Source organism: Triticum aestivum, chromosome 5B (assembly GCF_018294505.1).
Source record: "Triticum aestivum cultivar Chinese Spring chromosome 5B, IWGSC CS RefSeq v2.1, whole genome shotgun sequence".
NCBI lineage: Eukaryota > Viridiplantae > Streptophyta > Magnoliopsida > Poales > Poaceae > Triticum > Triticum aestivum.
This window is the reverse complement of record NC_057807.1, coordinates 156,543,152-156,567,775: the sequence shown is the minus strand read 5'-3', so window position 1 is coordinate 156,567,775 and position 24,624 is coordinate 156,543,152. Positions and strand designations below refer to the sequence as shown.

General features: G+C 46.0%; 1 protein-coding gene across 1 annotated transcript; it reads left to right on the top strand.

The window, feature by feature from the left end:
• Positions 1 to 11,280: 11,280 nt before the first annotated feature.
• On the top strand, positions 11,281 to 20,844 carry LOC123110904 (nuclear pore complex protein NUP1). The gene is made up of 9 exons (XM_044531540.1): positions 11,281 to 11,641; positions 11,984 to 12,027; positions 12,723 to 12,838; positions 14,581 to 14,743; positions 15,042 to 15,314; positions 16,246 to 16,329; positions 17,988 to 18,530; positions 18,625 to 18,974; positions 19,300 to 20,844. The coding sequence occupies exons 1-9, from the start codon at positions 11,353 to 11,355 to the stop codon at positions 20,522 to 20,524; spliced, it is 3,087 nt and encodes a 1,028-aa protein (XP_044387475.1). The 5' UTR covers positions 11,281 to 11,352; the 3' UTR covers positions 20,525 to 20,844.
• Positions 20,845 to 24,624: the final 3,780 nt, after the last annotated feature.

The following is a 24,624-nucleotide window of genomic DNA, read 5'->3' as shown; positions in this document are numbered from 1 at the left end:
AAATTTGGCTTATATGAGTGGTTAATCATGCCTATGGGTTTATCGGAGGCTCCCGGTACTTTCGTGTGTCTTATGCATTATGTACTTCGCCCTTATATTGGAGTCTTTGTTGTGGTTTACTTCGATGATATTCTTGTGTTTAGCAAAACCATGAAAGAGCATCTAAATCATGTTAGGGCTGTTTTGCAAACCCTTCGCGAGGAACGTCTTTATGCCAACATGAAAAAGTGCACATTTGGTGTTGACAAAGTGGTTTTCTTGGGTTTTGTTGTATCTTCCAAGGGTGTCCATGTTGATGAATCTAAAATTGAAGCAATTAAAACTTGGCCCCAACCCACCATTTTGCAACAAGTGCGTAGTTTTCTTGGTCTAGCAGGTTTTTATCATCGCTTTGTGAAAGATTTTAGCACTATTGCCGCTCCTTTGCATGCTTTGAGTAAGAGGAATGCTCCTTTTGTTTGGGGATCTTTGCAATCCACCGCTTTTGATGAGCTCAAGTCTTTGCTTACTCATGATCCAATTCTTGCTTTGCCCAACTTTGACAAAACTTTTGAGGTTCATTGTGATGCAAGTGGTACTGGAATTGGCGGAGTTTTTATGCAAGAAAAACGAGCCATTGCATATTTTAGTGAAAAACTCTTCGGTGCTCAACTTACCTATCCCATCTATGACAAAGAATTGTATGCTTTAGTGCGCGTGCTACATGTTTGGGAACATTATCTTAGACCTCATGAGTTTGTCATACATAGCGATCATGAAACTCTTAAGTACTTAAAAGGTCAAACTAAGTTGAACAAGCGTCATACCAAATGGAGTGAATTTATTGAATCTTTCCTGTCGGGGATATGCCCCGCGGCGTAAACCGGACGGAAGGATAAGCCGGCCGGACTTGGCGATTCACCGGTGACCTGCACAGACCAGACGGTTTACAGTTCATTGGTAATCCGGCAGGCGGGCCAGAGGAGCGACAAGACCCGGTGGCCCGTCTGGCGGTTCATGAAGGCCGGTTCATATTATGGTGGGCCGGTTTAAGAGGAAAGGAATATTTACCTTACAAAGAGTTAAGACCAGGACTTGTATCCGGTTTGTATTAGAGATAGACTAGTCCTAATCCTAATAGGACTCCACATGTAACTCGCCCCTTCAACATATATAAGGAGGGGCAGGGCTCCCCAAAGAGGGACAGACAACAATCAATAATCTCTAGGGCTAGACACAAAGAGGAGAGCCGGTTTACGGCGACTCCCTCGTGATGATAATGAGACCTAGCCTCAAACAGCATGTAGGGTTTTTACCGGATGATGTTTCCCGGGGCCCGAAGCTGTCTAAATCCCTGTCTTGTGTTGCGTCTCTCGATTCCGCTCAACCCCTCTCAAGCTATCACATAGATGCGTTGGCCTCGCGACTAAGTCCTCACACTAAGGACATCTGCCGTGACAAAACCACGACAGTTGGCGCCCACCGTGGGGCCTGCGCACGGTGGTGTTGAGTTCTTGAAGGGATCTCCCTAAGGTTTCGAGAAGTTTGCGATTAGCCGGATGAAGAAGAACCGATGCGGAAGAATCGCGCAAGATGACTCGGCATGGGACAGCTTTTTAGCAGAGCTGACGTGTTCATTGTTTATAATCAGAAGTTGTGATTAATTCTACAGGATCAAGACAAGAGCTAAGGGCTGCGTACGGTCGCCGGAAGCGCCGTGGTGATCCGCCAGTCAGATCGTTTTCGTGGACCGCCACAAGTTGCCAATCTGAGACACTGCTGTTGCAGTGAAAGAAAAAAAAATACGACGGCCGCCGATGGATCGTATGCGTGCACGGCTGCTGCATCGATTGAGAGGATGTTTAAAGGGATCAAGCAAAAGAAAATCAAAGCCGGCCATATTCTTCGAAGACCCGAAGACCAGATTAAAAAAATAGGGACTTGTGGAGCGCCCTAGGACTGTGCGTGCGCGTGGATCAGAAGGAATATTAAACAAGTATATCAGTACGACAAGACAAAAAAGAAATAGTACTTTACGTTCAGATCAGCTATCATATCCGAATTCTACTCAGTACTGGTGCAAGTTCAGCAAGACAAAACCAAATCGGATAGCTGCCTAATTAGCCGGTCTAATCTGGGGCTGAGGTGAGGTAAACTTGGATATCTCTCTACGAGGAGATCAAAGGCAGCTGCTGTTTTCTTCATCACATGAAGACAAAGAAAAAAAACAGGACAAAGGAGGAGAAGGTCACGTGGAGACATCAGGTGTTATTTACTCTATCTATTTCATCAGCATGTAGTAATTCGCCTGGGAACAAATTACTCTGGCGTGTAATATTTTTTTATGCAGGACCACTATTAAAAGAAAAAAGGGGCGGTGCTATACCACGGATGCATGTTCGGCGGTGCTGCATGGCTTCACAGGCACGCGTGTCGCGGTCCAGTTTACATCAAATGCGCCAGCTGACTCGCCCGTAAGCACCGCCTTACAACGCCACGGACGACTTACCCGTCCGCCCTCGCGGCCGATTCACGTATCCGCGCCAGCTTACAAACGTCACAGCCGACTCACCCGTACGCACCGGTTTACCACGCCGCGGCCGGTTCACCCGTGAGCGACTTCAACTTCACCTAGCGATCATCAATTTCATGGCGGATTATTTCCGGCCCGGCGCATCAGGTGATGTCCATCTAGAATATATTTTATTAGTACATATTATTTTTGTCAAAGAGCAGTTTATCTTTGCCTTGGTCTGCAATATTGTATGCAGGACAATTATTCATTATAGACGTGGTTTATACCATGGGTACGAAGCACGCGCTGGCAACGTCCTGCCCGGTGTTCGTCCGTGCCACATTACGCGGTGAATGGACGCGTACAAGACGCCGCCCTTACAGCCCGGTTTACATCAGCTTGCCGGGACCGTGCCTGCGTTTGACTCGCCCGTCCGAACCGGTTTACAACGCCGCAGCCGACTCATTTGTCTGTGCCGCCTCTGATGCTGCGGTCGTATTTTCCGTCCGTCTCTCGCGGCCTGGTCTACATCAACATACCGGGCAGCACCTGTCTGCATGAGCTGTTTATTGAGTATGAGCAAGTCACAACTTGGGTAGCCCGGTTCTTTTCAACAAATTGGAGGCGAATTATCATCAACCGTCGTCTGCATTGGATGGCTCAATGGAGGGGCACACAAGTCGCCGCCACTATAGTTTGGTTAAACTTCAAAGAGCCAGTTGGAAGGAACCATTGGCCGAGTTGCTGACACGGCTCATACGGGATCATTTATAACCCACCGCAGTCACCTCAACCTTCTGTGGATTCACATCATGCTATCAACACCAATGATATACAAGTTATGCCGGTTTATATCACGGTCAAATATGGAGAGTTTCAAGCCAACTCCTCGAGTCACCTTGAGACTCGGGGGCTACGATGACATGACTCAGCAAATCTTGCCAGTTTCAGCAAATTTAAGAACCCCAGGACGATGGAGGGAAAGATAACCCGGTCCCGGAGGCTACTGTTATTTGAAGGCCGTCAGAAAATTTCCGGCTTAGAAAGTATATGACAGTTACAAAATCCCGGCTCAATGAAGAAGTTCCGGGTCATCAGAAAGGATTCCGGTTTAAAATCCGGTTCAAGGGAAGTCAGTCTCACTGAAGCTCTCAAATATCCGGTTTACAATCCGGTTCAAGGGAAATCTGTTCTCCCACAAAGCTCTGAAGCTCTCAAATCTGGTTTGAAAATGTCCGGTTCAAAAAGGAATTAACTTCTCGCAAGTTCGAGTTGAAAGGCCATCAGAAAATTTCCGGCTGAAAATGAAGATTCCGGTTTGCAATCCGGTTTAAGGAAAATTTGTTCTCCCACAAAGCTTTGAAGCTCTCAATATCCGGTTCAAAATTCCGGTTCAAGAAGAATTTATCTCTTGCAAAAAAGTTAAAAATTACCGAAGAGGACCTGCTGCCATGATGCGCGGTTCAAACATGGGTATCCTGCCTTATTGGCCTAACATATTATTGATCACATGGGGGCTTCTGCTTCATAAAGCGGGGTCTCTGTCTTTCTTATCATGCGTGGTTACATGGAGTGGCTCTGTTTTTAAAGCGGACTCCGGTTTACCCCTTGACATTTGCTTTTTATACATCACTGGGGGCCTTGGTCGTGTCCGAACCAACGCGACACCTTTTGATAGGCGACAGCCACCAGATCACTTGGGGACATGGTCAAGTCTGAACCAGTCACGCCTCTTGGTCGGCCTAAGGCCACAAAATCACTTGGGGCTTGGTCGAACCCGAACCATTGCCACGCCTCTTGATCTGGCATATATGCCACGAATCATTTGGGGACCTGGCTGACTTGAATCATTGTCACTCCTATTGGGGGCTTGGTCCTGTCCGACCATGGTAATACCATCTGATCAGCTCAGTATAGCATATTTTTGCAAACGGTTTTTATCATTGCCTTTGCTTCCATATTTTTTTCATAACTGTTATTTGATTTTTGTTGCGTTTTTTAAACCGACAACGTTTTAATCCGGTTCAACTATCAATTACAAATTGACGGAACACGGTCAAGTCCTAATCCGGCGGCCATCTGCCCGGTTTGATTTTCTATTATCATCCTATTATGGAGTAAACCGGCGTTCATTAACCCGGCTTGACTTTCAATTACAAGTTGTCAATACAGGATCAAGTCATAATCCGGAGACTATCAGCCCGGTCTGGTTTGACTATGAGTCGCCAGTATTATATATGGTTAAACCGGTGTTTATCACAACCCGGTACGGTTTATCATCAACCGGCATAGTATGAAAGGAGTTATCATTACTCAAGATTGGGGTTATCACTCTTACTACAAAAAGTTGGTAAAACCAGCAATGTGATTCAATATCACAGGTATGATATATTTCATATTTGATTATTCTTAAGTGCAGCCTTGGTTATAAACCCAGGTTATATGTTGGGCATTATGACCCGTCCGGCGGTAAACCGCCAGGACACTTTAAACTTGTTGTATGCAGAAACAGGTTGAATAAAGCATGATTATAAATCGTTGGCGTTTATTAAACCGGCCTGGCTTTTGAATATAAGTCACCAGTATATATTTGGATTGTGACATTGGAATCATGCGCTTATAAATCATTGGGTTATATTATTCAAATAGCCGAACTTGGCTGAATTTTCATTATGATATTGAATGAATATGGTTTTCATACCGGATTATATTATCTTGAATAGCCAACATGGCTGGATTTTTATTAATAACCGATATTATTGAGGTTTTCAAAGTCGCTTTAGCGCACTGGATATTATTTTATCAAAGGATATGGTTTATTCTACAATTGAAGGAATAGTCCCGAGTCGCTGCAGGCTTACGACCCGGCACTTGGGGGCTACATTATTCAAATTGAGGTTATATGCAAGTCTCATGTCGCTGCAAGCATGCACCATGACACTTGGGGGCTAATGCAAAGTCATTTTTTGCTCATTTTATTGAAGACCCGACTCATCATATCATAATGAGCCGGCCCTTGGGGGCTACCAATTGCTCCTGTCAAACATTCAAGGTATACAAGACTTAATCCATTATATTAAAGGGTTCATTGCTCGGTTGGTAAAACACAAAGCTCTTAACCTTGTGGACGTGGGTTCAAGCCCTACGATGGAAGCTACATTATAAGATGTTATTTTCATTGAAGTATATATAAAGTCCCAGCTCAATAATTATCTTATTGAGCCGGCCCTTGAGGGTTACACGTTGCTGTTACATTCTACATGATCATATTTTCAAAAGTCCCTGCTCATTATTGCATAATGACCCGGCCCTTGGGGGCTACACTGGTTGAAGTTTTTTGAGCATCAGGCAATTACAAGTCCCAGGTTGCTGCAAGCATGACAACCCGACACTTGGGGGCTACATAATATGGAGTGTTCAGTTTTTATTCGTGACTGGGATGAACAACATGGATTTCTTCATCCGAGGCAGTATTCATATTGAAGCAAGTCTTAAACCATCACTTTGTTCTGCTCAAGACTTGGGGGCTACAGGTAATATGCATATAAGGAGAAATATTTTCAAATTCTCAGTTTTGAGCAAACCAGATTGACCCGGTGTCACCAATTAATCATTATGACCCTGTGGCTGCAACCCGGCATCATCAACAATCATAACCCGGCGTCTATAAACGGTCATAATCCGGAATCATCAGTTTTATAACCCGGCCATTTTGGTAATGTTAAACCGGCAAGTTTTTACATCTTCAAACCGGTTGAATATCAGATGAGTATTTCAAAGACCAATATCTCTTAAACCGGCGCTTTGGAAGCCGACTCAAGTGGATTATTCTTCACAATATTTTTTCTATAAGAAACCAACATCAGCAATTTGAGTATGAAGCTGGTTATTAACCCGGATTTTTTAGAAGGAGGAAATGACAAGGACTTAAGGACGATCAGGTGCCGGTTTACAAGAATTCTTAATCCAGAGCACAACCTGTCAAATTTGTTCTTGTGTTTATTTTTGCAGCATAAGTTTACCATGGATAAATCCAAGCTAAACTTGGGGGCTAATGTCGGGGATATGCCCCGCGGCGTAAACCGGACGGAAGGATAAGCCGGCCGGACTTGGCGATTCACCGGTGACCTGCACAGACCAGACGGTTTACAGTTCATTGGTAATCCGGCAGGCGGGCCAGAGGAGCGACAAGACCCGATGGCCCGTCTGGCGGTTCATGAAGGCCGGTTCATATTATGGTGGGCCGGTTTAAGAGGAAAGGAATATTTACCTTACAAAGAGTTAAGACCAGGACTTGTATCCGGTTTGTATTAGAGATAGACTAGTCCTAATCCTAATAGGACTCCACATGTAACTCGCCCCTTCAACATATATAAGGAGGGGCAGGGCTCCCCAAAGAGGGACAGACAACAATCAATAATCTCTAGGGCTAGACACAAAGAGGAGAGCCGGTTTACGGCGACTCCCTCGTGATGATAATGAGACCTAGCCTCAAACAGCATGTAGGGTTTTTACCGGATGATGTTTCCCGGGGCCCGAAGCTGTCTAAATCCCTGTCTTGTGTTGCGTCTCTCGATTCCGCTCAACCCCTCTCAAGCTATCACATAGATGCGTTGGCCTCGCGACTAAGTCCTCACACTAAGGACATCTGCCGTAACAAAACCACGACATTTCCCCTATGTGATCAAGTACATTAAAGGTAAGGAAAATGTAGTTGCGGATGCACTTTCACGCATATGCACGCTTGTCACTAAACTTGAGTTGAATGTTATTGGCTTTGAGCACATAAAAGACTTGTATGCTAATGATCCATCTTTTGCGACTCCTTATGCTAAATGTTTGACACATACATCTTGGGAACAATATTACATCAAGGATGGTTATCTTATGAGAGCTAACAAACTATGCAATTCCCGAGTCTTCTCTTCGTTTGCTCCTTTTGCAAGAGGCTCATGGAGGCGGACTCATGGGACATTTTGGACGCGACAAGACATTCGCCACGCTCTCCAAGAACTACTTTTGGCCCAAGATGTTCCGAGACGTCTCACGCTTCAACACCCGATGTTGTACATGTCGCAAAGCTAAGTCTAAAGCTCAATCCCATGGTCTTTACATGCCTCTTCCTATTCCTTATAAACCTTGGGAAGACATTAGCATGAATTTTGTACTTGGTTTGCCTAGAACTCAAAATGGCAAGGATTCCGTGTTTGTTGTTGTGGACCGATTTTCTAAGATGGCACATTTCATTCCTTGCAACAAGATAGACGATGCTTCACAAATTGCAAAACTCTTTTGTAGGGAAATCTTGCGTCTCCATGGAGTACCAAAGACAATCGTCTCCGATCACGATGTCAAGTTCTTGAGTTACTTTTGGAAGACCCTATGCACCAAGCTCGGAATCAAGCTCTTGTTCTCATCCGCATACCATCCTCAAACCGACGGCCAAACGGAGGTGACGAACCGTACACTCTCCACTCTACTTCGCGTGTTGATCAAGAAGAACATCAAGGAGTGGGACGAGTGTCTACCCATCGCCGAGTACGCCGACAACTGTGCAAGACATTCGACGACCGGCAAGTCCCCCTTCGAGGTCGTCCAAGGCTTCAACCCATTGTCCCCATTGGACATTCTACCTCTTCCTCTACAAGAGCGCACCAACCTCGACGCAAGTGACCGTGCAAGCTACATCAAGAAGATGCATGAAGATTCAAGGCACACCATCGAGCGCCTAGTACAACGACTCGCGGCCATGCTCAACGTCAACAAGCATCCCATGATATTCAACATTGGAGACCTCGTGTGGCTACACCTTCGCAAGGACCTCTTCCCCAACGAACGCAAGTCCAAGCTTCTCCCTCGAGCCGACGAACCCTTCAAGGTGCTAGCACGCTACAACAACAACGCTTACAAGATCGATCTCCCACGCGACAAGTACATCGTGAGCGACATCTTCAACGTCTCCGATCTCTCCCCGTACCATGGTGATGAGGATTTCGATCCGAGGTCAGATCTTTCCCAAGGGGGGGGGGAGATGATGCGGAGCATTCTTCGGTCATCCCCATGGACCTTCCATCGTCTCACCAAGCACCAAGAGGACCCATGACTAGAGCACGAGCTAGAGCTCTCGAGACCGAGGTGACTTCTCTCCTTAGTGATATATCACACGATTCTCTCGAAACATGGCTACTACCTCAACCCGGAATGTTGTGCATGATTAGGTACCAAGAGGACCCTCCCGAGGATGCACATGAAGATGGTCAAGACCCCAAGTCCATGGAAGAAGAGAACCAATGGAAGAAGGCAAGAACAACCTCCAGGCACCGGACATCCGACCAGGACCCCGGACATCCGGCCCCTTGAGATCTACACGGACAACCCTCTGTAGAAGAAACTACAGCGACCGGACATCCGGCGTCCAGCCCGGACATCCGGCCCCCCTCACCAGAAATCCGGCCAAAGTCCCGGACATCTGGCACCAGGACCAGAGAGCACAAAAGGTTGCCCCGTCAGCCCGGACATCCGGCCAGAGGCCCGGACATCCGGCGCCTCCCGAAGCAGCGGACATCCAACCCATCCGAGCGGACATCCGGCGTCGCCCATCCAGAGAATAGAACGGGCAGCTGCACCAGCCCGGACATCCGGCCCCTCGCGAGCCACCGGACATCTGGCCCGACGCCCGGACATCCGGCCTTCCCTGTCTGTGCACAGTGTAGAGCTGAGGCCCATGTATCCCTCTTCGCCCCTAGACTATATACTCCATCCCCACCTACGCTTTAGGTTTAGTATTGTGATAGCTCATTTAGAGATAGAGCTCTGCTCATCCGTTCCGGATCTACTCCACGTGAGGGACTGTGCCTCTTCGGAGAAGAGCCATTCGGATTCAAGGCCTCCATCCGAGAAGACAATCAAGACCTCCTCACGAAGAAGAACGGCTACTCTTGTATCCTTCCTTTGTTGATTTTGGATCATGTGTTACCTTATGATCTCGGTGATCTAGCCCTTGTGTGATCAATTACTTGTCGGTTGAGTGATTCTCTCATTTCTCGCCGTGTTTTCCCTTGCGTTTTCCGCGCGTTCTTCGTGTTTCCCCGTAGGATCCTCTCCAAACGTGAAAGATCGGCCCCTAGGGTTCCGCTCTACATCATCTTCCCTAGTTCAATTCGGACCCAAGGGGGAGGGGGCGCGCGGCCTGCCCTGGCCGCCCCTCTCTCTCTCCACCAAGTCCCAATGTGGCCCGTTAGTTCCCCGGGGGGGGGGGGGGGGTTCCCGTAACCCCTTCTGCACTCTGGTTTTATCCGAAACTTTTCGGAACACTTCCTGTGTCCGAATATATCCGTCCAATATATCAATCTTTATGTCTCAACCATTTCGAGACTCCTCGTCATGTGCGTGATCTCATCAGGGACTCCAAACAAACTTTGGTCATCAAAACACATAACTCATAATACATATCATCATCGAACGTTAAGCGTGCGAACCCTACGGGTTCGAGAACATGTAGACATGACCGGGACTCATCTCCGATCAATAACCAATAGCGGAACCTGGATGCTCATATTGGCTCCCACATATTCTACGAAGATCTTTATCGGTCAAACCACATAACAGCATACGTTGTTTCCTTTGTCATCGGTATGTTACTTGCCCGAGATTCGATCGTGGTATCATCATACCTAGTTCAATCTCGTTACCGACAAGTCTCTTTACTCGTTCCGTAATACTTCATCCCGCAACTAACTCATTAGTCACATTGCTTGCAAGGCTTATAGTGATGAGTATTACCGAGAGGGCCCAGAGATACCTTTCCGAAACACGGAGTGACAAATCCTAATCTCGATCTATGCCAACCCAACAAACACCTTCGGAGGCACCTGTAGAGCATCTTTATAATCACCCATTTACGTTGTGACGTTTGATAGCACACAAGGTGTTCCTCCGGTATTCGGGAGTTGCATAATCTCAGTCTGAGGAACATGTATAAGTCATGAAGAAAGCAGTAGCAATGAAACTGTAACGATCATAATGTTAAGCTAACGGATGGGTCATGTCCATCACATCATTCTCCTAATGATGTGATCCCGTTCATCAAATAACAACACATGTCTATGGTTATGAAACATAACCATCTTTGATTAACGAGCTAGTCAAGTAGAGGCATACTAGGGACACTAAGTTTTGTCTATGTATTCACACATGTACTAAGTTTCCGGTTAATACAATTCTAGCATGAATAATAAACATTTATCATGAAATGAGAAAATAAATAATAACTTTATTATTGCCTATAGGGCATATTTCCTTCACCCCCTATATTCAAAAATAATTTAGTAATTAAAAAAAGTCAAAAAATCCTAAAAATATTTTTGAATCAAATATGACTAAGGTATTGTATTTGTATAAAAAGTTTGACCAAGGAATAATTCCCGTTGACTTCAAGAATAAAACAAATTTATGACGACAATATAACATGAATAGTATTAGTATCTAGTGTTTTTGGGAAATCTTTGACCCGGGATACAATAAAAGTCATTCCCTGTTTAATCTTTTTATATGAGTGCAATACTTGATCATGTTTGATTCCATAAAAAGTTTCGGGATTTTTTTTTGAATTACTAAATTATTTTTGAATATAGAGGGGCGTAGCACCCGAGAGCTCGCACTCTGGTCTAGGGCTATGCAACGGTATTTTCGATCAAAGTCATCATAATAATCATTATTATTGCTCGGTTGATACTTACTACCACGCTTTTCTTGGCAGCCTTAAACCCTCTGAGCCCTTGTAATCACTATTTTACCCTTTCCTCTCTTCGAATTCTCCTCTCTTCTCCAAAACCCTAGCCCCACATCGGCGCCGTAACATGGCGTCTCGGGGAGGTTACGACGGCGGCTCCGCCACGGGAGGCAAGATCCGTAGGCGCCCTCCCTCCCGCGTCGCAGCTGCCTCACCCTATGCGCGCCCGGCTGCTCCTACTCATCCTGCGTCACGCGGCGGTGAAGGGAGCGGCTGGCTCGCCCGTCTCATCTCCGGTGGCGCATCGCGCCTCCTCTCCTCTGTGTTTCGCAAGCCGCCTCCTCAGCTCGCCGCGCCTACGCTTTCGGAACCAGAGTTGGTCGACGCTCCTTGCTCGCCGCTGCCGCCGCCTTTAGGTTGGTGCCTTGTTGATTTGTTTGCGTGCATTCTCCGATAGCTGTGTTGGCGGTTTGACTTGTCTGATCTGCGACTAGAGCGAAGTGTTTTCTATCATCCTGTAAAGATCAAATCATCTAAGTTTTTCCAGCTTATCATCATAGCTTGCCAATGCACATGGCGGCCGATAGGTGAAGTCGATGGTGTGAACCATGGTTACTGTTTTTATCAGATTAGCGATTTATTTACCAGCAATCAGTAAATAAGATGCTAGTTCAATCTATCCTGTGAAATGGGAGATAATTCTCATTTTATTGTTAGTGGTTTCCACCAAACTCACACAAGCTGGTTTTGGAATGTAGAGAACGACATTCTAGAAGAAGAAAACGGAGGAGGGACTGCTAACGTAAGCTGATTCTGTAACTCCATGTTGTACACGTCGTTGTTCTAATATTCTTTATTTTGTTGGGTACTAGTGAACTGTTTAACCATTTATCCTGACTAGACGCTGAATTTAAGCTCTTTTAAATGGCTTGTATACTAAATTTACCATTTATCCTGCCTAGACACCGAGTTTAAGCTCTTTAAACCGCCTATCTTTCAGCAGTATCTCACAAGTGTTCTCAAAAGACAAAAAGCAGTGATACCACACCTTAGGTGGTACTATGCTACCATGGCAAGGTAGTACCTGCAAAAAGTTCTGATTTTTTTAGAATATTGATGACAAAATATATGTCTACAGTCCCACAAAACTTCAAATCCATATTTGATCTACCTGCAGAAAAACCAAAAAAAAACATATATATTTTCAATTTTTTTCAGAATTTTTCGAAACTTCTTAGAGGTGCTACCGTTTGTTGGTAGCACGGCAGCACAACTAAGGTGTGGTATCTATCACCAGATATTCTCCCATTTATTAATTATTACTTCTTCGACCAGTTAATAGCGTGCCCAACCTTAGGACACATTTCTCTATTTTCTTATTGTTCTAAGGTTACACTTTTACACTGTTCCTGTGCTAATTATTTTACTTGTCTGGCCTATTGGACTTCATAATTTCCTGTAATACTGAGTTTCCAAGCATTATTGCTGTCCATGCAGAATCTGTCTACTGATAATCCTGAAAATTCTCCCATTGATGGAGATGACATTCTAAGTTCTTGTTTCAATGGTAGTATGGATCTAGAAGAATTGTTGAAGCAGAAAACCTTTACAAGGCAAGTATTGGATAGTTTAATATAGCATTTGAGCAGTGTTAGTGTGGTACTCACCTCAGGGGGTGTTTGGTTACAGGGACTTATTGGTGTAGGGACTTAAATAAGTCCCTTTAAGTCCCATCTAAACCAAACAGGAGGGACTTATAGGGACTTAAAGTGGGCATTTGGGACTTATGAAATAAGACTCTCAAGGAGGGACTTATAGGGACTTATAGTTGTAATATGGTCTTTTAGTCCATGTTAAGTCCCAGGAACCAAACAGGTAGGGACTTATTAGGGACTTGGGACTTATAAGTTGGGACTAAAAAAAGTCCTAGGACTTATGAACCAAACAGGGCCTCAGTTCGTTCTGAACTTTTCAAATGTTCAATGTTCTGCTAGCTAAGGATATGATATTTAGGAAATTCACATCACCTTGTCCTGATGAAATGCACTAATAGTACATGAGGAAGAATGTTTCTGTTAAGGTTTCTTGACCAATTCCGAGTGCGCAAGCGGCGGAGGGAAGGCAGGGGCGGTCGCTTTGGAGTCGCGCGCTGCCATGACTGTGGCGGCGACGGCGTCGGTGGCGTTTTGACGGCCTCGGCAGTGGGGACGGGGAGGCGCGGCTGTCAAGCCGGGCTTCGGCAACGCCGCCAATGCGCTCGCCGACTTGGACCCGGCGGTCGCAACCACTACTCGCTCCTCCTTCCTCCCCTTCCCCCCTGTCCTGTCCTCGTCCTTCTCTGACCATCGTGTGAATGGCCCTGCTGTGCAGGTCACCCCGCCGCTAGTAGTGTCACAGGGGTCTTTAGGCTGCTCCGCTGCTGCACAAGCCGGCCACCAATTTAGTTAGTTGCGATGATCCCTTTTTTCAGGATCGGCTGCGACCCTTTTGTTAATCTGGGCAACGTAGACTCTTTGTTGTTTCTCTTTTTGGTTCCTTCCTCGATGGAACCAGCCTGGCCTTCTTCCTCCTGAGAGATGTTTTTCGATTGGTGATGCATATATGTGTCCTATTCTTTCCACCCTCAGTCCACGACGTCAGCCCGCATTCCAGCTGCACCCACAACTCCGTTCCTCTTCTTCGACTGTGGCAAGGGCGATTGTTGCCGCACGCCCCCATGCTCCCCCCGGCCGCCCGTGTTGTAGCCGCACCAACGGCTCTGCTCCACTTCCCCGACCGTGGCAAGGGCGATAACCGCCGCCCAACACTGCCGGACGCCATCACCGGAGCAACCACACAGGCCGCCCCCTTACGATATCTCCTTCTCCTTCCCTCCGCCCTCTCTCCTACGCCCCACCGCCCCCTGCTCATCTTCTTCCTACTCCCCCTCCTCTCTCTCTCACCTCTGCACCTCTCTTTCTCTTAATCCCTCTCCCTTGCTCACCGCCGATCTATAGGAGCTTGCCGCCGCCACCAGATCCCGGCCCCACCGCTCGCTCCCACCGCTTGCCGGAGATCACGCCGCCGCCGTCGCCCTGTTCCACCTGCCCCGTGCAGCGCAGAGTGAGAGGGATGGGATCAATGTAGGGGTGTCTTTGCAAAATCGAAGCGTTTTCTCAGACCGCGGGTTAAATTCTCTAAAACGGAGGGGCTTTTATGCAAAACTGCCAATGACGTACGACCAGAAGCAATCGCTGGTTTATTAGTAGGTAGAGATAGAGATTTGGCTTAAGTTCTGTGTTCCACATTGTTTTGCTTATCTCTGAAATGTAGCCCTAAAAGATCTCTCCGGAATAACTGTCTGTATGTTCTGTAGGAGTGAGTTTGAATATTTGACTGGGTTGTTGCGATCCAGAACTGTTGGATCCAATACAATGCAGTCAGAAGTTAATAATATAAAGCAAACATTGTCTCCCGAGAAGGAAAAGGGATCTAGAGACTTACCTGTTGATTTCTCCATTAAATCATACAGTATCGCTGTGAGTATGCAATTCATGCTTTCTTTTAAATGTTCAAAGTGTTTTTGACTCACTGATGAAAAATTAGACTTTCTTGCAATTAACCGTATACTATATAATATAATTTTGCTTAAAAGTTTGGAACTACTACTATTTGCTATTTGGAAGTTAAGTAAACATATCATTATTTGGACTTTACCAGATACTTCTATCATATTATTGACTCAATAGGTTTTTATATCTTGACGCATTTGTTACTTGTACTGTCGATATGCTCCTTCTGATCACATGATTAATTTAACCTTATGCATTCCTGCAGGATCAAGTTGCTTCACCTGCAGAACTTGCAAAAGCATATATGGGTTCACGATGTTCAGAGGGGGCACCGTTACGCCTTAGATTGCATGAACCCTCCTCCCTTTCTGTCAAATCAATAGAATCTGGCACAATACAAATAGCTAAATCTCCAAAGGACCCACTTCGCGGAATTTCAAGATTGTCTGCTTCCACACCCTTTGATCGCCTTGGAAGCAACTATAGGACTCCAAATAAATCAGCAATACACAAAATGTCATCATCTCCTTATTTTAAGGTTTCATTTCCTCATTTTATTTATTCAGTATATTATTAATTTATGCTTATGGTATGATTACTTGGAATATCGGAAGTGCAAGTTAATTATGTATTGTACCTTTGATCAATCCCTCGAGCAGTATTGAAACCACATGCATTACTCTTTCTGCTGTGTCATAGAATGATGTCCTGTCTGGTTCCAATGCACGTAATATCTATTTCTATCCTTGTTTCGAGCAAGGAAAAAAAAGGCGCCCCTAGGCGCTCGCTTAGGCGTGCTTTGCTTTGGCACTTGGCAGTACAAAAAAATCAGCCGTCAAGGTCCCCCGGTGAGGAATAAGCCTTCTTCGGCGAGATATGAATCTCCCCGGCCAGATTTGACCTTCCCAGCAAGTATGTATATGTATCCTCCCTGGCGAGGATTCAGCCACTCTGACGACAAATTGACCTATTCTGGCAAGGAATCGAGCTTCGCTGTGGCTGGTTGGCATCACTGCAGTGAGGAGGTGGCGTGAGGGAGGCTCCCTAATTTGCTGTGTATATATGCGCTTGTAGTAGAATGCAGCTGTATCCAGAATAAAGACTAGAAAGTGTTCAGCTTAGGGTCCATGTGTACTGCAGCCAACAAGAGATTCATGAATAGAAAAACCGAGTGCGTTGTTGTCTCTATCTTGTGTTGTAGTCAAGTGCTAGGGGAGATAAGATGGCAGAAATACTTACTTTGCAGAACAGCTGAAAGAATTGAATACCACACTACAGCCTATACATTCTTCACACTATAACCATTTCGTGCAGCGTCAGTACAGAATGCCCAGGCACGCCTGGGCGACACCTAAGTGAGTTAAGCGTTAGGCAGTGGCAAAACGCCTAACATATTTTCCTTGCTCAAGCATAATATCCATCTCTAGTAGGTCTAGTCTTTCTAACTTGTGTTCAATCAATCTGTTCAGGGTCCTGTTTCTTCTAGGGACATATGTGGTACTGTATCTTCATCATATCAGACTGCAAACAGCGTTCATACATTTGGCAGGCAGGTACTCATTGGTGAAGCACAACTTGTTTTGTAGTATATTTACTTTGTGTTGGTTGTTAGTTTCTGTGCTATTACATTGAGTTGATAGTGTACTACATTCTAAATTTTTCATAGGGATTAGCCATGAGATGAAATCTTAGAATCTGGATTCAGCAATTTAAGCGTACATGCTTATTTTTATCACCGGTTAACTCCTCCCCTTAAAGCTGCAGGATGATACATCCATAAACCATGCTTTCAGATTTTCTTGACTGCACCCTACCTATCTTCCTGTGTAAAATAAGCTCATTCAGGTTTTAAAATGCTATCTTTGCTGTCAGTAGTTGACACCAGGTATTTCGACACAAGCATGATTCTACATAAATAATGTTAATCCGTGCTTCATTGTCCAATAACATGTTCAATTCCAACACTAATTTTGTATTGGTTTTGCGTTCCTGAACCAGTGATTACGAGTCGAACGACTAGTCTAGACTAGTCGCTCGACTAGTCTACGAGTCGCAGAGTGGATGTCGACTCATTTTCTCGTGTAGACTACAAATACGAGTCGAGCCGTGGATGGACTAGTCGACGACTAGTCTGGACTAGTCGACATATATGAGTCGAGCGACTCAAAAAAGAGAGCTGCCTCAGCTGGGACGAGGCGCCGCCAGCACCCACTGCCCTGCCGCCGCCGCCGCCACCCACCGCAGGGACGGCGGATGGCGCAGCCAGGTGCGGCGGCCGGCTGGAGCTTGTGCTCAGGCGGCGGCCATGGCCGTGACCCGTAGGGGCACGCGGCCTTGAGACGGGAGAGAAGGAAGAGAGAGAGAGGAGAGGAAAGGAGGAGGCATGGTGGTGGTCGGCGGGCTCGCGGCGGCAGTGGCCGGGACCGGCGGAAGGCGGCAGGAGGCGCGGGTCGCGTGCGCGCGTGCTCTCGTGCGTGATGGCGCTGGCGGCGGCGATTGGAGAGGTCGGGAGCTAGGGTTCCAGTGGCTGGGGGCTAAGTAGGCTGGCCATTTGGGCCCAAATGGGCCAGCTGGGGGGTGATGCGTGGTGCTGGGCTAGTATTTAGACAGTGGCTGGTCCTATTCCATACCCACTTGGGCCAGAACACTACATAGCTCAATGATTTAGACAGTGGCTGGTTTTATTGCATACTGTACTGTTAGTAACTTAGTATATACTACATACTACCACTAGGTATTAGTAGCTGAGTACTACAGTACCATGTCGACTAGTCTAGCACTAGTCTAGACTAGTCTCGATTAGTCTATGAGTCTCTACCTCGGAACGACAAGTCGACTCGTAAACCTTGTCCTGAACCATATATAAGCATTGAATACAGTAACATCCATTGCATTTACATTCAGCAATTTGTTTTCGTGAAAAGGTTAAAAATCCATCAGTGTGGGATAGGCGAAAAATATTAAGAGCCCTAGCATCCTGTACAAAATGGTTTTGTTAGAGATTTGCATGAGGTTCATGGGCCAGATATAGCAACTGCGATTCAATTCATGAGCCTATGTTGGCAGTTTTGAACTACGTGGCTACTGTGCTATTTTCCCAATCTTATGCAATTAAGTTATCTAATTTATGTGCCTTTTGATGTTCTACCAATATTACTGGCTTATTTTGTACGCTGCGTTGTGCTGTTAGTAATTATTTATAAATCAGCAGTTCCTGAAGAGGAAGAATATTGCTCTCAACAATGAGACTGTGTGTGTTGGCCCCATACGCAAAATGCACCAAAGATATAACAGAGTATCATCACTCTCGGAAACATGGCCTGGTTATCGTGAGTATCCTGCTAGTGATGCAAGCAAACTGGATGAAGGTTTCGAACACTCCACACAAACTCAAAAGCGTCTGCGTCTGGCTGAAGTTGATGATGGCACTCTACGTATCTGTGGCAACAGTTTTGTTCAAGCACCAGCTCAATCAACTGAGATGGCCGCAAAGATATTGAAACAGCTTGATACATTAGTCCCTTCACCTCCAGAGAAGGAAAGCACACCAGAAACGAAGCAAAAACATGGAAATGCCCTGGATGTTGAGGATTCTATTTCTCGGAGAAAGGAAATACCATCTCAGGGCAGCCTTTTGGAATCTTCTTCGTCATTCATCCCAGCTGCAATAGATGGCAAGACTGTTGATGCTATGTCAAACGGTTCTGCCCTCCTAGAAAGTAAATCATCCTCGGAATTAATAACTTCACCCAAGGTAGGACCATATGACTAAAAATATGATACTATCTTCTATACTCTGCAGCTACCTTTTTGAGATATATATGTAGCGATTAATGTTTTTCTTATAGGATTCTCTGGAGGTGGACCACTGCAGTGGAAGTATTGAAATTGAGAAAAGCTACTCACCAATCCAGGAACATACTGCTAACAACTCGGGAACAACAAATAAGGAGAATCCCCCAACAGCCTCTTTGCGAAGCTATTCTCCTTCCAATCTGGTGTTATCTAGTGAAATAAAACGAACCAAAATGCTGGCTTCATCAAATGGCTTCTCATTCCCTGTCATGGCTGCACCGGGTGCCCACTCACAGGCCCCTCCAACGCCTAATATGGCATCTCCACCTGCACTACATGTTGGAAAGCACAAATCTTCTGCACTACCCAGTGTGCCAGTTACTTCCCCGGAAAGTGCTCCAAGGTCAGATTCTGATCGAGCTAGAAGGCATTTTTTTTACTCTGAAGTGTTATTGTATTTTCCTGCTTAATAAAATTGGAACAACCATCAGTTATCCAGTAGATACTGCAATGAAGAAATGCTACTTTTGTTTCCTCCATTTATGTTAGAGCACTATTAGCTTGTTAGTCTTGTGCCATTTTTGGTTCCACTTCTCCAGTTAGAAGGGTATCTGCTCAGTTGATGTTCAAACTGTTGGTCTGTAATTCTGAAGCTTGCCATGTTTATTCACCTCTCCATTTATTCAAAAATTGTTGAAGCCTGGACATTATTTTATTTGTCTTTGCAGGATTTTGAAACGAGTTTCAGAAGAAAGCTCAAATTCAGACAAGCTCAATAAGAAGTTAAATGGAGAAATTCCGCCGGTTTCTTCCAAGGGTGCTGGACATGTTGCATCATTCACTAGTAACCCTGTATTTACTGTTGCCAATTCCAACCCTACAACCTTAAGTAATGGGCTAGAACATACATCAAAATCAACTGCCTCTGCTGTTCTGGCTTCTAATAGACCGAACAACTCATTTTTGTCTACAAATACTGCCTCTTCCCAATCTGCTAGAGCACCAACATCTGGAAGTGCCAATGCACCTTTCAATTTCTCACCAAAGTTTGGTGGTGCAAGTTTGTTAGCTGCCCAGAACAAATCCAAGGCAGGAAGCAGCAGTGCCCCATTTAATTTCTCTCCGCAGTTTGGTAGTGTGAATTTGGTTGCTTCTCTGGATAAGTCCAAAGTAACCTCACCTGAATCAACGTTGTTGTCTGGAAACCAGTTCGCCCAACCAGGAAATAACAATTCATTGTGCACACAGAGTTCAGCAAGTAAGTCGGATATGATGTCTCCGGAAGAATCAAACATGGGAAGTTTACCATTTGGTTCAGCACCTCTGAGCCCTAGCCCTTTCAGTTCGAGCTCTGTAGTTTCTTCCACAGCTGCCTCTGGCACGACCTCTGTGACTACAACTACTCCACTGCCTCTGCCATCTATGGCTTCTTCTGCTTTGGGGTCTAGTAAAGCATTCTTGGTGTCACCAATATTTGGCAGCAGTCCAATCACGACTGCTCCATCCTCGTTTGGCATGCCGAATAATGGTTCAGCTATGCCCATTAGCCCCTCTAGCGCTGTATTTTCATTCATTTCGGCTGCACCTACAATACCAGATCCACCACCCTCAACACCACTATTTGGTAGCACGATCCCAACTATTGGCTTCAGTACAGGAACTGATCAGATGACTGTGGGGAATAACCAGACTCTTTCTGCTACGACCCCACCATTTGGCTTTCAGAGCAATTCACTGTCAACTCCAGCTTTCAGCGGCTTTCAGAGCAATTCACTGTCAACTCCAGCTTTCAGCACGCCAGCTACTCAATTTGCTTCCACCTCAACCACCTCACCTGGCATTTTCCAGTTTGGCCAGCAGAGTCAAGCTTCGTCAGGTGTCTTTTCAATGGGCACGGTCCGCGACAATGACAAGTCTGGCAGAAGAATTGTCAAGGTAAAGAGAAAGAAATAGGCTACTCTGTTCAAAGTTGATTGAGGCTCAGAACTTGCAGTCAAATTGGCCTGTGGACCAGCCTACATTGCAAATTGCATGGTTGGCTTCCAGGGCTCTGGCGATTGGCGAGTGTAGTGCAGCACATTTGTTCACTTGATATTGACTGATATGGCATGAGATTGCCCGTGTCGTTTTTGGCACAGTACCTATGGTGGACTCTCTCTAGTCTATTTTGTTGAACTGAATTTTGTTGCATGATTTTGTTCCCTGATGTACCATTACAAAAACATTTGTATATTGAAGTAATGTTTCGGGGTATCTGTTCTTGTTACTGCTCAGTCCTATGATCCTTGCACCTTCTTCAGTTGATTCATGCATTGTTCTTGTAGGGAAACACAATTTTGGTATGTGTAATGAGAAGGGTCAGATTTGCGGGTTGCAGTACACTGACAACTTATTGTTGGTTGCATCTCGTCCAGAGTTTTAGCTTCCCAGTTTAATGAGATTGATCTAACGTTCCCGTCCGCCAATTGTATTGTTCGTATTACAGGGTCCAACTGCCGCCTGCAAAGCCGAGGAAAGCCGAGGAAACACGGCCGCTGCGGACATGAGGGAAACTGGGAAAGCATCAAAGAAAAGAAAGATGCACATATACGAGAACTATATGGGAAAAACTTAACTATGCACTAGCCTAATCTTTATCGAAAAAGGTAATAACTTAGTAGGATGATTTTCCTGTGTTGAACTCTAATTCAGAATATCACATCTTGTAGCATGAATCATATTGTGTTGCTCACAAGAAAATAATGCGCATACGATCGACAAGAAAAGAAGTGTCACATATAGTATACCTGACTAGTTCTTGCCTCGATCAAGCAGGCTTTATATCCATCCCTTGGCCGCTACCTAAAACCTGCAAACGGAAATGGCCGTCGTATGGGCATCGTCTCTAAAGAAGGGCAAGTGGCCATCACCAAGTTGGCTGACATGTTTCAGGGGCGCTTGCCGGACATCACTATTGCTGCTTTGCGTGCTCTTTTTATGCTGGACTGTGATCTTGCCACGGCTGTAGAGGATGCCCTTGTGCAGTACGGCGGAGAGGGAGGCCCTGACATGAGCGCGCCCACTGCAAGTGAAGCCTGAGCACCGCTGCTCTGACCAAGATGTAGTCTAGTTTCTCATGTTAGATCAACCAAGTCCTATATGTACGTCTGTTTGCAACGGCACCTATGCGCTGCTGATGTTGGTCCTGGCGAGACCAGAGATGATCTGTTCGTGTCTAGCTTGTCATGGCTATTGTGTTAGTCCTGGTGATGTTAGTCCAGTCCCCTGTGTTGTTATGTTAGACACAAATCTATCAATCCTATGCTGGAATGTACGTGGGTTAAACTGCCCAGATCGCCGCGCTACCGTCCATGAAACCATTGCTTCTTCCTCCTATCAACTCGTATGCATCCAAGAGTCGAAGCTTCAATCTGTTGACCCCTTCTTAGCGGCGTATCTTGGTGGACAGCGCCTAAAGAGCTTTGCCCAAAGACCTGCTGATGGTACAAAAGGTGGCATTTTGCTGCTATGGGATGACTCTGCGGTCACGGTGACAAATGTGCAAATTGGTGTCTACTTCCTCTCAGCGACAGTGGCCATCAACAACTATGGCGACGCCAAAACTTTTAAGCTAACCACAGTGTATGGACCAACCCGTAGCATTAACAAGGATGCTTTCTATCTTGAGCTGACTTCAGAAAAGCCTCCGCCTAGAACCAAATGGCCAGTAAACGGTGATTTCAATCAAATCTATCGTGCCAGGGACAAAAACCGAGCCAACATGGACCGTAGCCGTCTCGTGCGGTGCCGCAACGCCCTCAGCACATGTGAGCTCAAGGAGATACACATGCAAAACAGAAAATTTACTTGGAGCAATGAACAAAGTAACCCGACGATGAGCAAGCTAGATAGCTTCTTTTGCAATGAAGACTGGGACATCGAGTTTGCCACGCACATTCTGCATGCCCTCTCCTCATCACTTTCTGACCATTGCCCACTTCTACTTGCTAATGATGTCGGACCAAAGAAGCCTGAATCCTTCCGTTTTGAAAATTACTGGACAAAGATGCCAGGGTGATCCAACGTGTCATCTTCGAGGCATGGACTGAATTTTCTTGTCACGTCGAACCATATCAGCGGCTATTTCACAAGCTAAAGAGAACAGGCCAAAAACCGCGCTCCTGGAGCAAGACCCTTTTCTCGAACTCCAAGGTTCAGCTCCACATGGCTCTTGAGGTTATCCTTCGCCTTGACCTCGCACAAGAACAAAGAGAGCTAAGTCTAGAGGAAAGGGACCTTCGGAAAAGATTAAAAAGAAGGATCATTAGTTTGGCAGTGCTCAAAAAATCCAGGAAAAGACAAAACTCGAGGATCACAAACCTCAAAGGAGACGCCAACACCCGTTATTTCCACCTCCGTGTCAATCATCGAAGGAGGAAAAACTTCATTCATCGCCTCAAACACAATCAGGGTCGGGTCACCTCACACGAAGATAAAGAGAAGATTGTTCATAGCCACTTCAAGAGCATAGCCAAAAAAGGCCCTGCTCGTAACATTGACGTCAATTGGGGGATTGCTGCCAACTCCTAATTGCAATCTACAGGGTCTGGACAAGGTATTCACTGAAGAGGAGGTCAAAGCTGCAGTGTTTCAATTGCCGGGAGACAAGGCACCCGGACCGGATGGCTTCACATCCACTTTCTTCAAAGCGTGCTGGAACACAATCAAGCCAGACATCATGTTGGCAGTCAATCATTTCTCCAATCTTCAGACTGCTCACCTTCACTGGTTGAACTCGGCTGATGTTGCTCTCACTCCGAAGAAGGATGGTGCCGATGATATTTCCGACTTCCGCCCTATAAGCCTAATTCATGCCATTGCAAAGATCATTGCTAAGATGATATCCAAAAGGCTGGCACCTCATATGAATGATCTGGTCTCTCAAGCTCAAAGTGCTTTCATTAAAAAGAGATGTATCCATGACAATTTCATGTACGTGCGCAACCTTGTCAAACGCTTGCACCGCAACAAGACCCCGACTCTTTTGTTCAAGCTCAACATCAAGAAAGCGTTTGATTCGGTGCGGTGGGACTATCTCCTGGACTTGCTGAACCATCTTGGTTTCCCACCCCGGTTCCGTGGCTGGGTGTCTGCCCTCTTGTCTACAGCCTCGTCGCGCGTTCTGCTAAATGGTGTGCCGGGCGACCCCTTCAGACTTGGACGTGGGCTCAGACAAGGGGACCCTCTATCCCCCCATTCTCTTTGTGTTGGCCATTGATCCATTACATCACATCCTGGAGAAGGCCACTTCGCAAGGTCACCTTCATCCTATTGGCGGACATATGCCGATCTGGGCTTCTCTTTATGCAGATGATGCTGCTGTTTTCATTGCCCCACTCTAGGAGGACGTCAATTTCTTTGCTGCTACCCTTAAGAGCTTTGGAGATATTTCGGGCTTGATGACAAATTGCTCCAAAAGCTTGGTCGCCCCAATTAGATGCGACAATGTGGACCTTCCGGATATTCTCCAATCTTTTCCGGCTCAATGATCCACCTTCCCGGTGACGTATCTTGGATTACCATTGACTGTGAAGCGCCTAAAGAGAATTCACTTTCAGCCTTTAGAGGACAAGATCGCGGCCTAGCTCACTCCTTATATGGGAAAGCATGTTGCAGCCCCTGGAAGGATGGTTCTTGTTAAGTCGGTCATCACGGCCATCGCCATTTTCTACATGACGGCTCTAAATCTTCCGGTTGAAGTTGTGAAAAAGATCGATGCCCTCCGACGTGCTTATCTCTGGGCTGGTTGTGACAAGGTCACGGGTGGGAAATGTAAGGTCAACTGGGATCAAGTTTGCAAGTCAAAGTTGCATGGGGGTCTTGGATCCTAAATCTTCAGAAGTTTGCAACTGCTCTTCGTCTCCGTTGGTTGTGGTTTGACTGGCAGGACCCGATCAGGCCTTGGTCGGGCTTGGGCATCCCTTGCGGCAAGAATGGTCAAAACATCTTTGCGTCGACCTCCAAGGTTCAGGTGGGTGACGGTCTTCGTGCCTCCTTCTGGGAGTCAGCTTGGC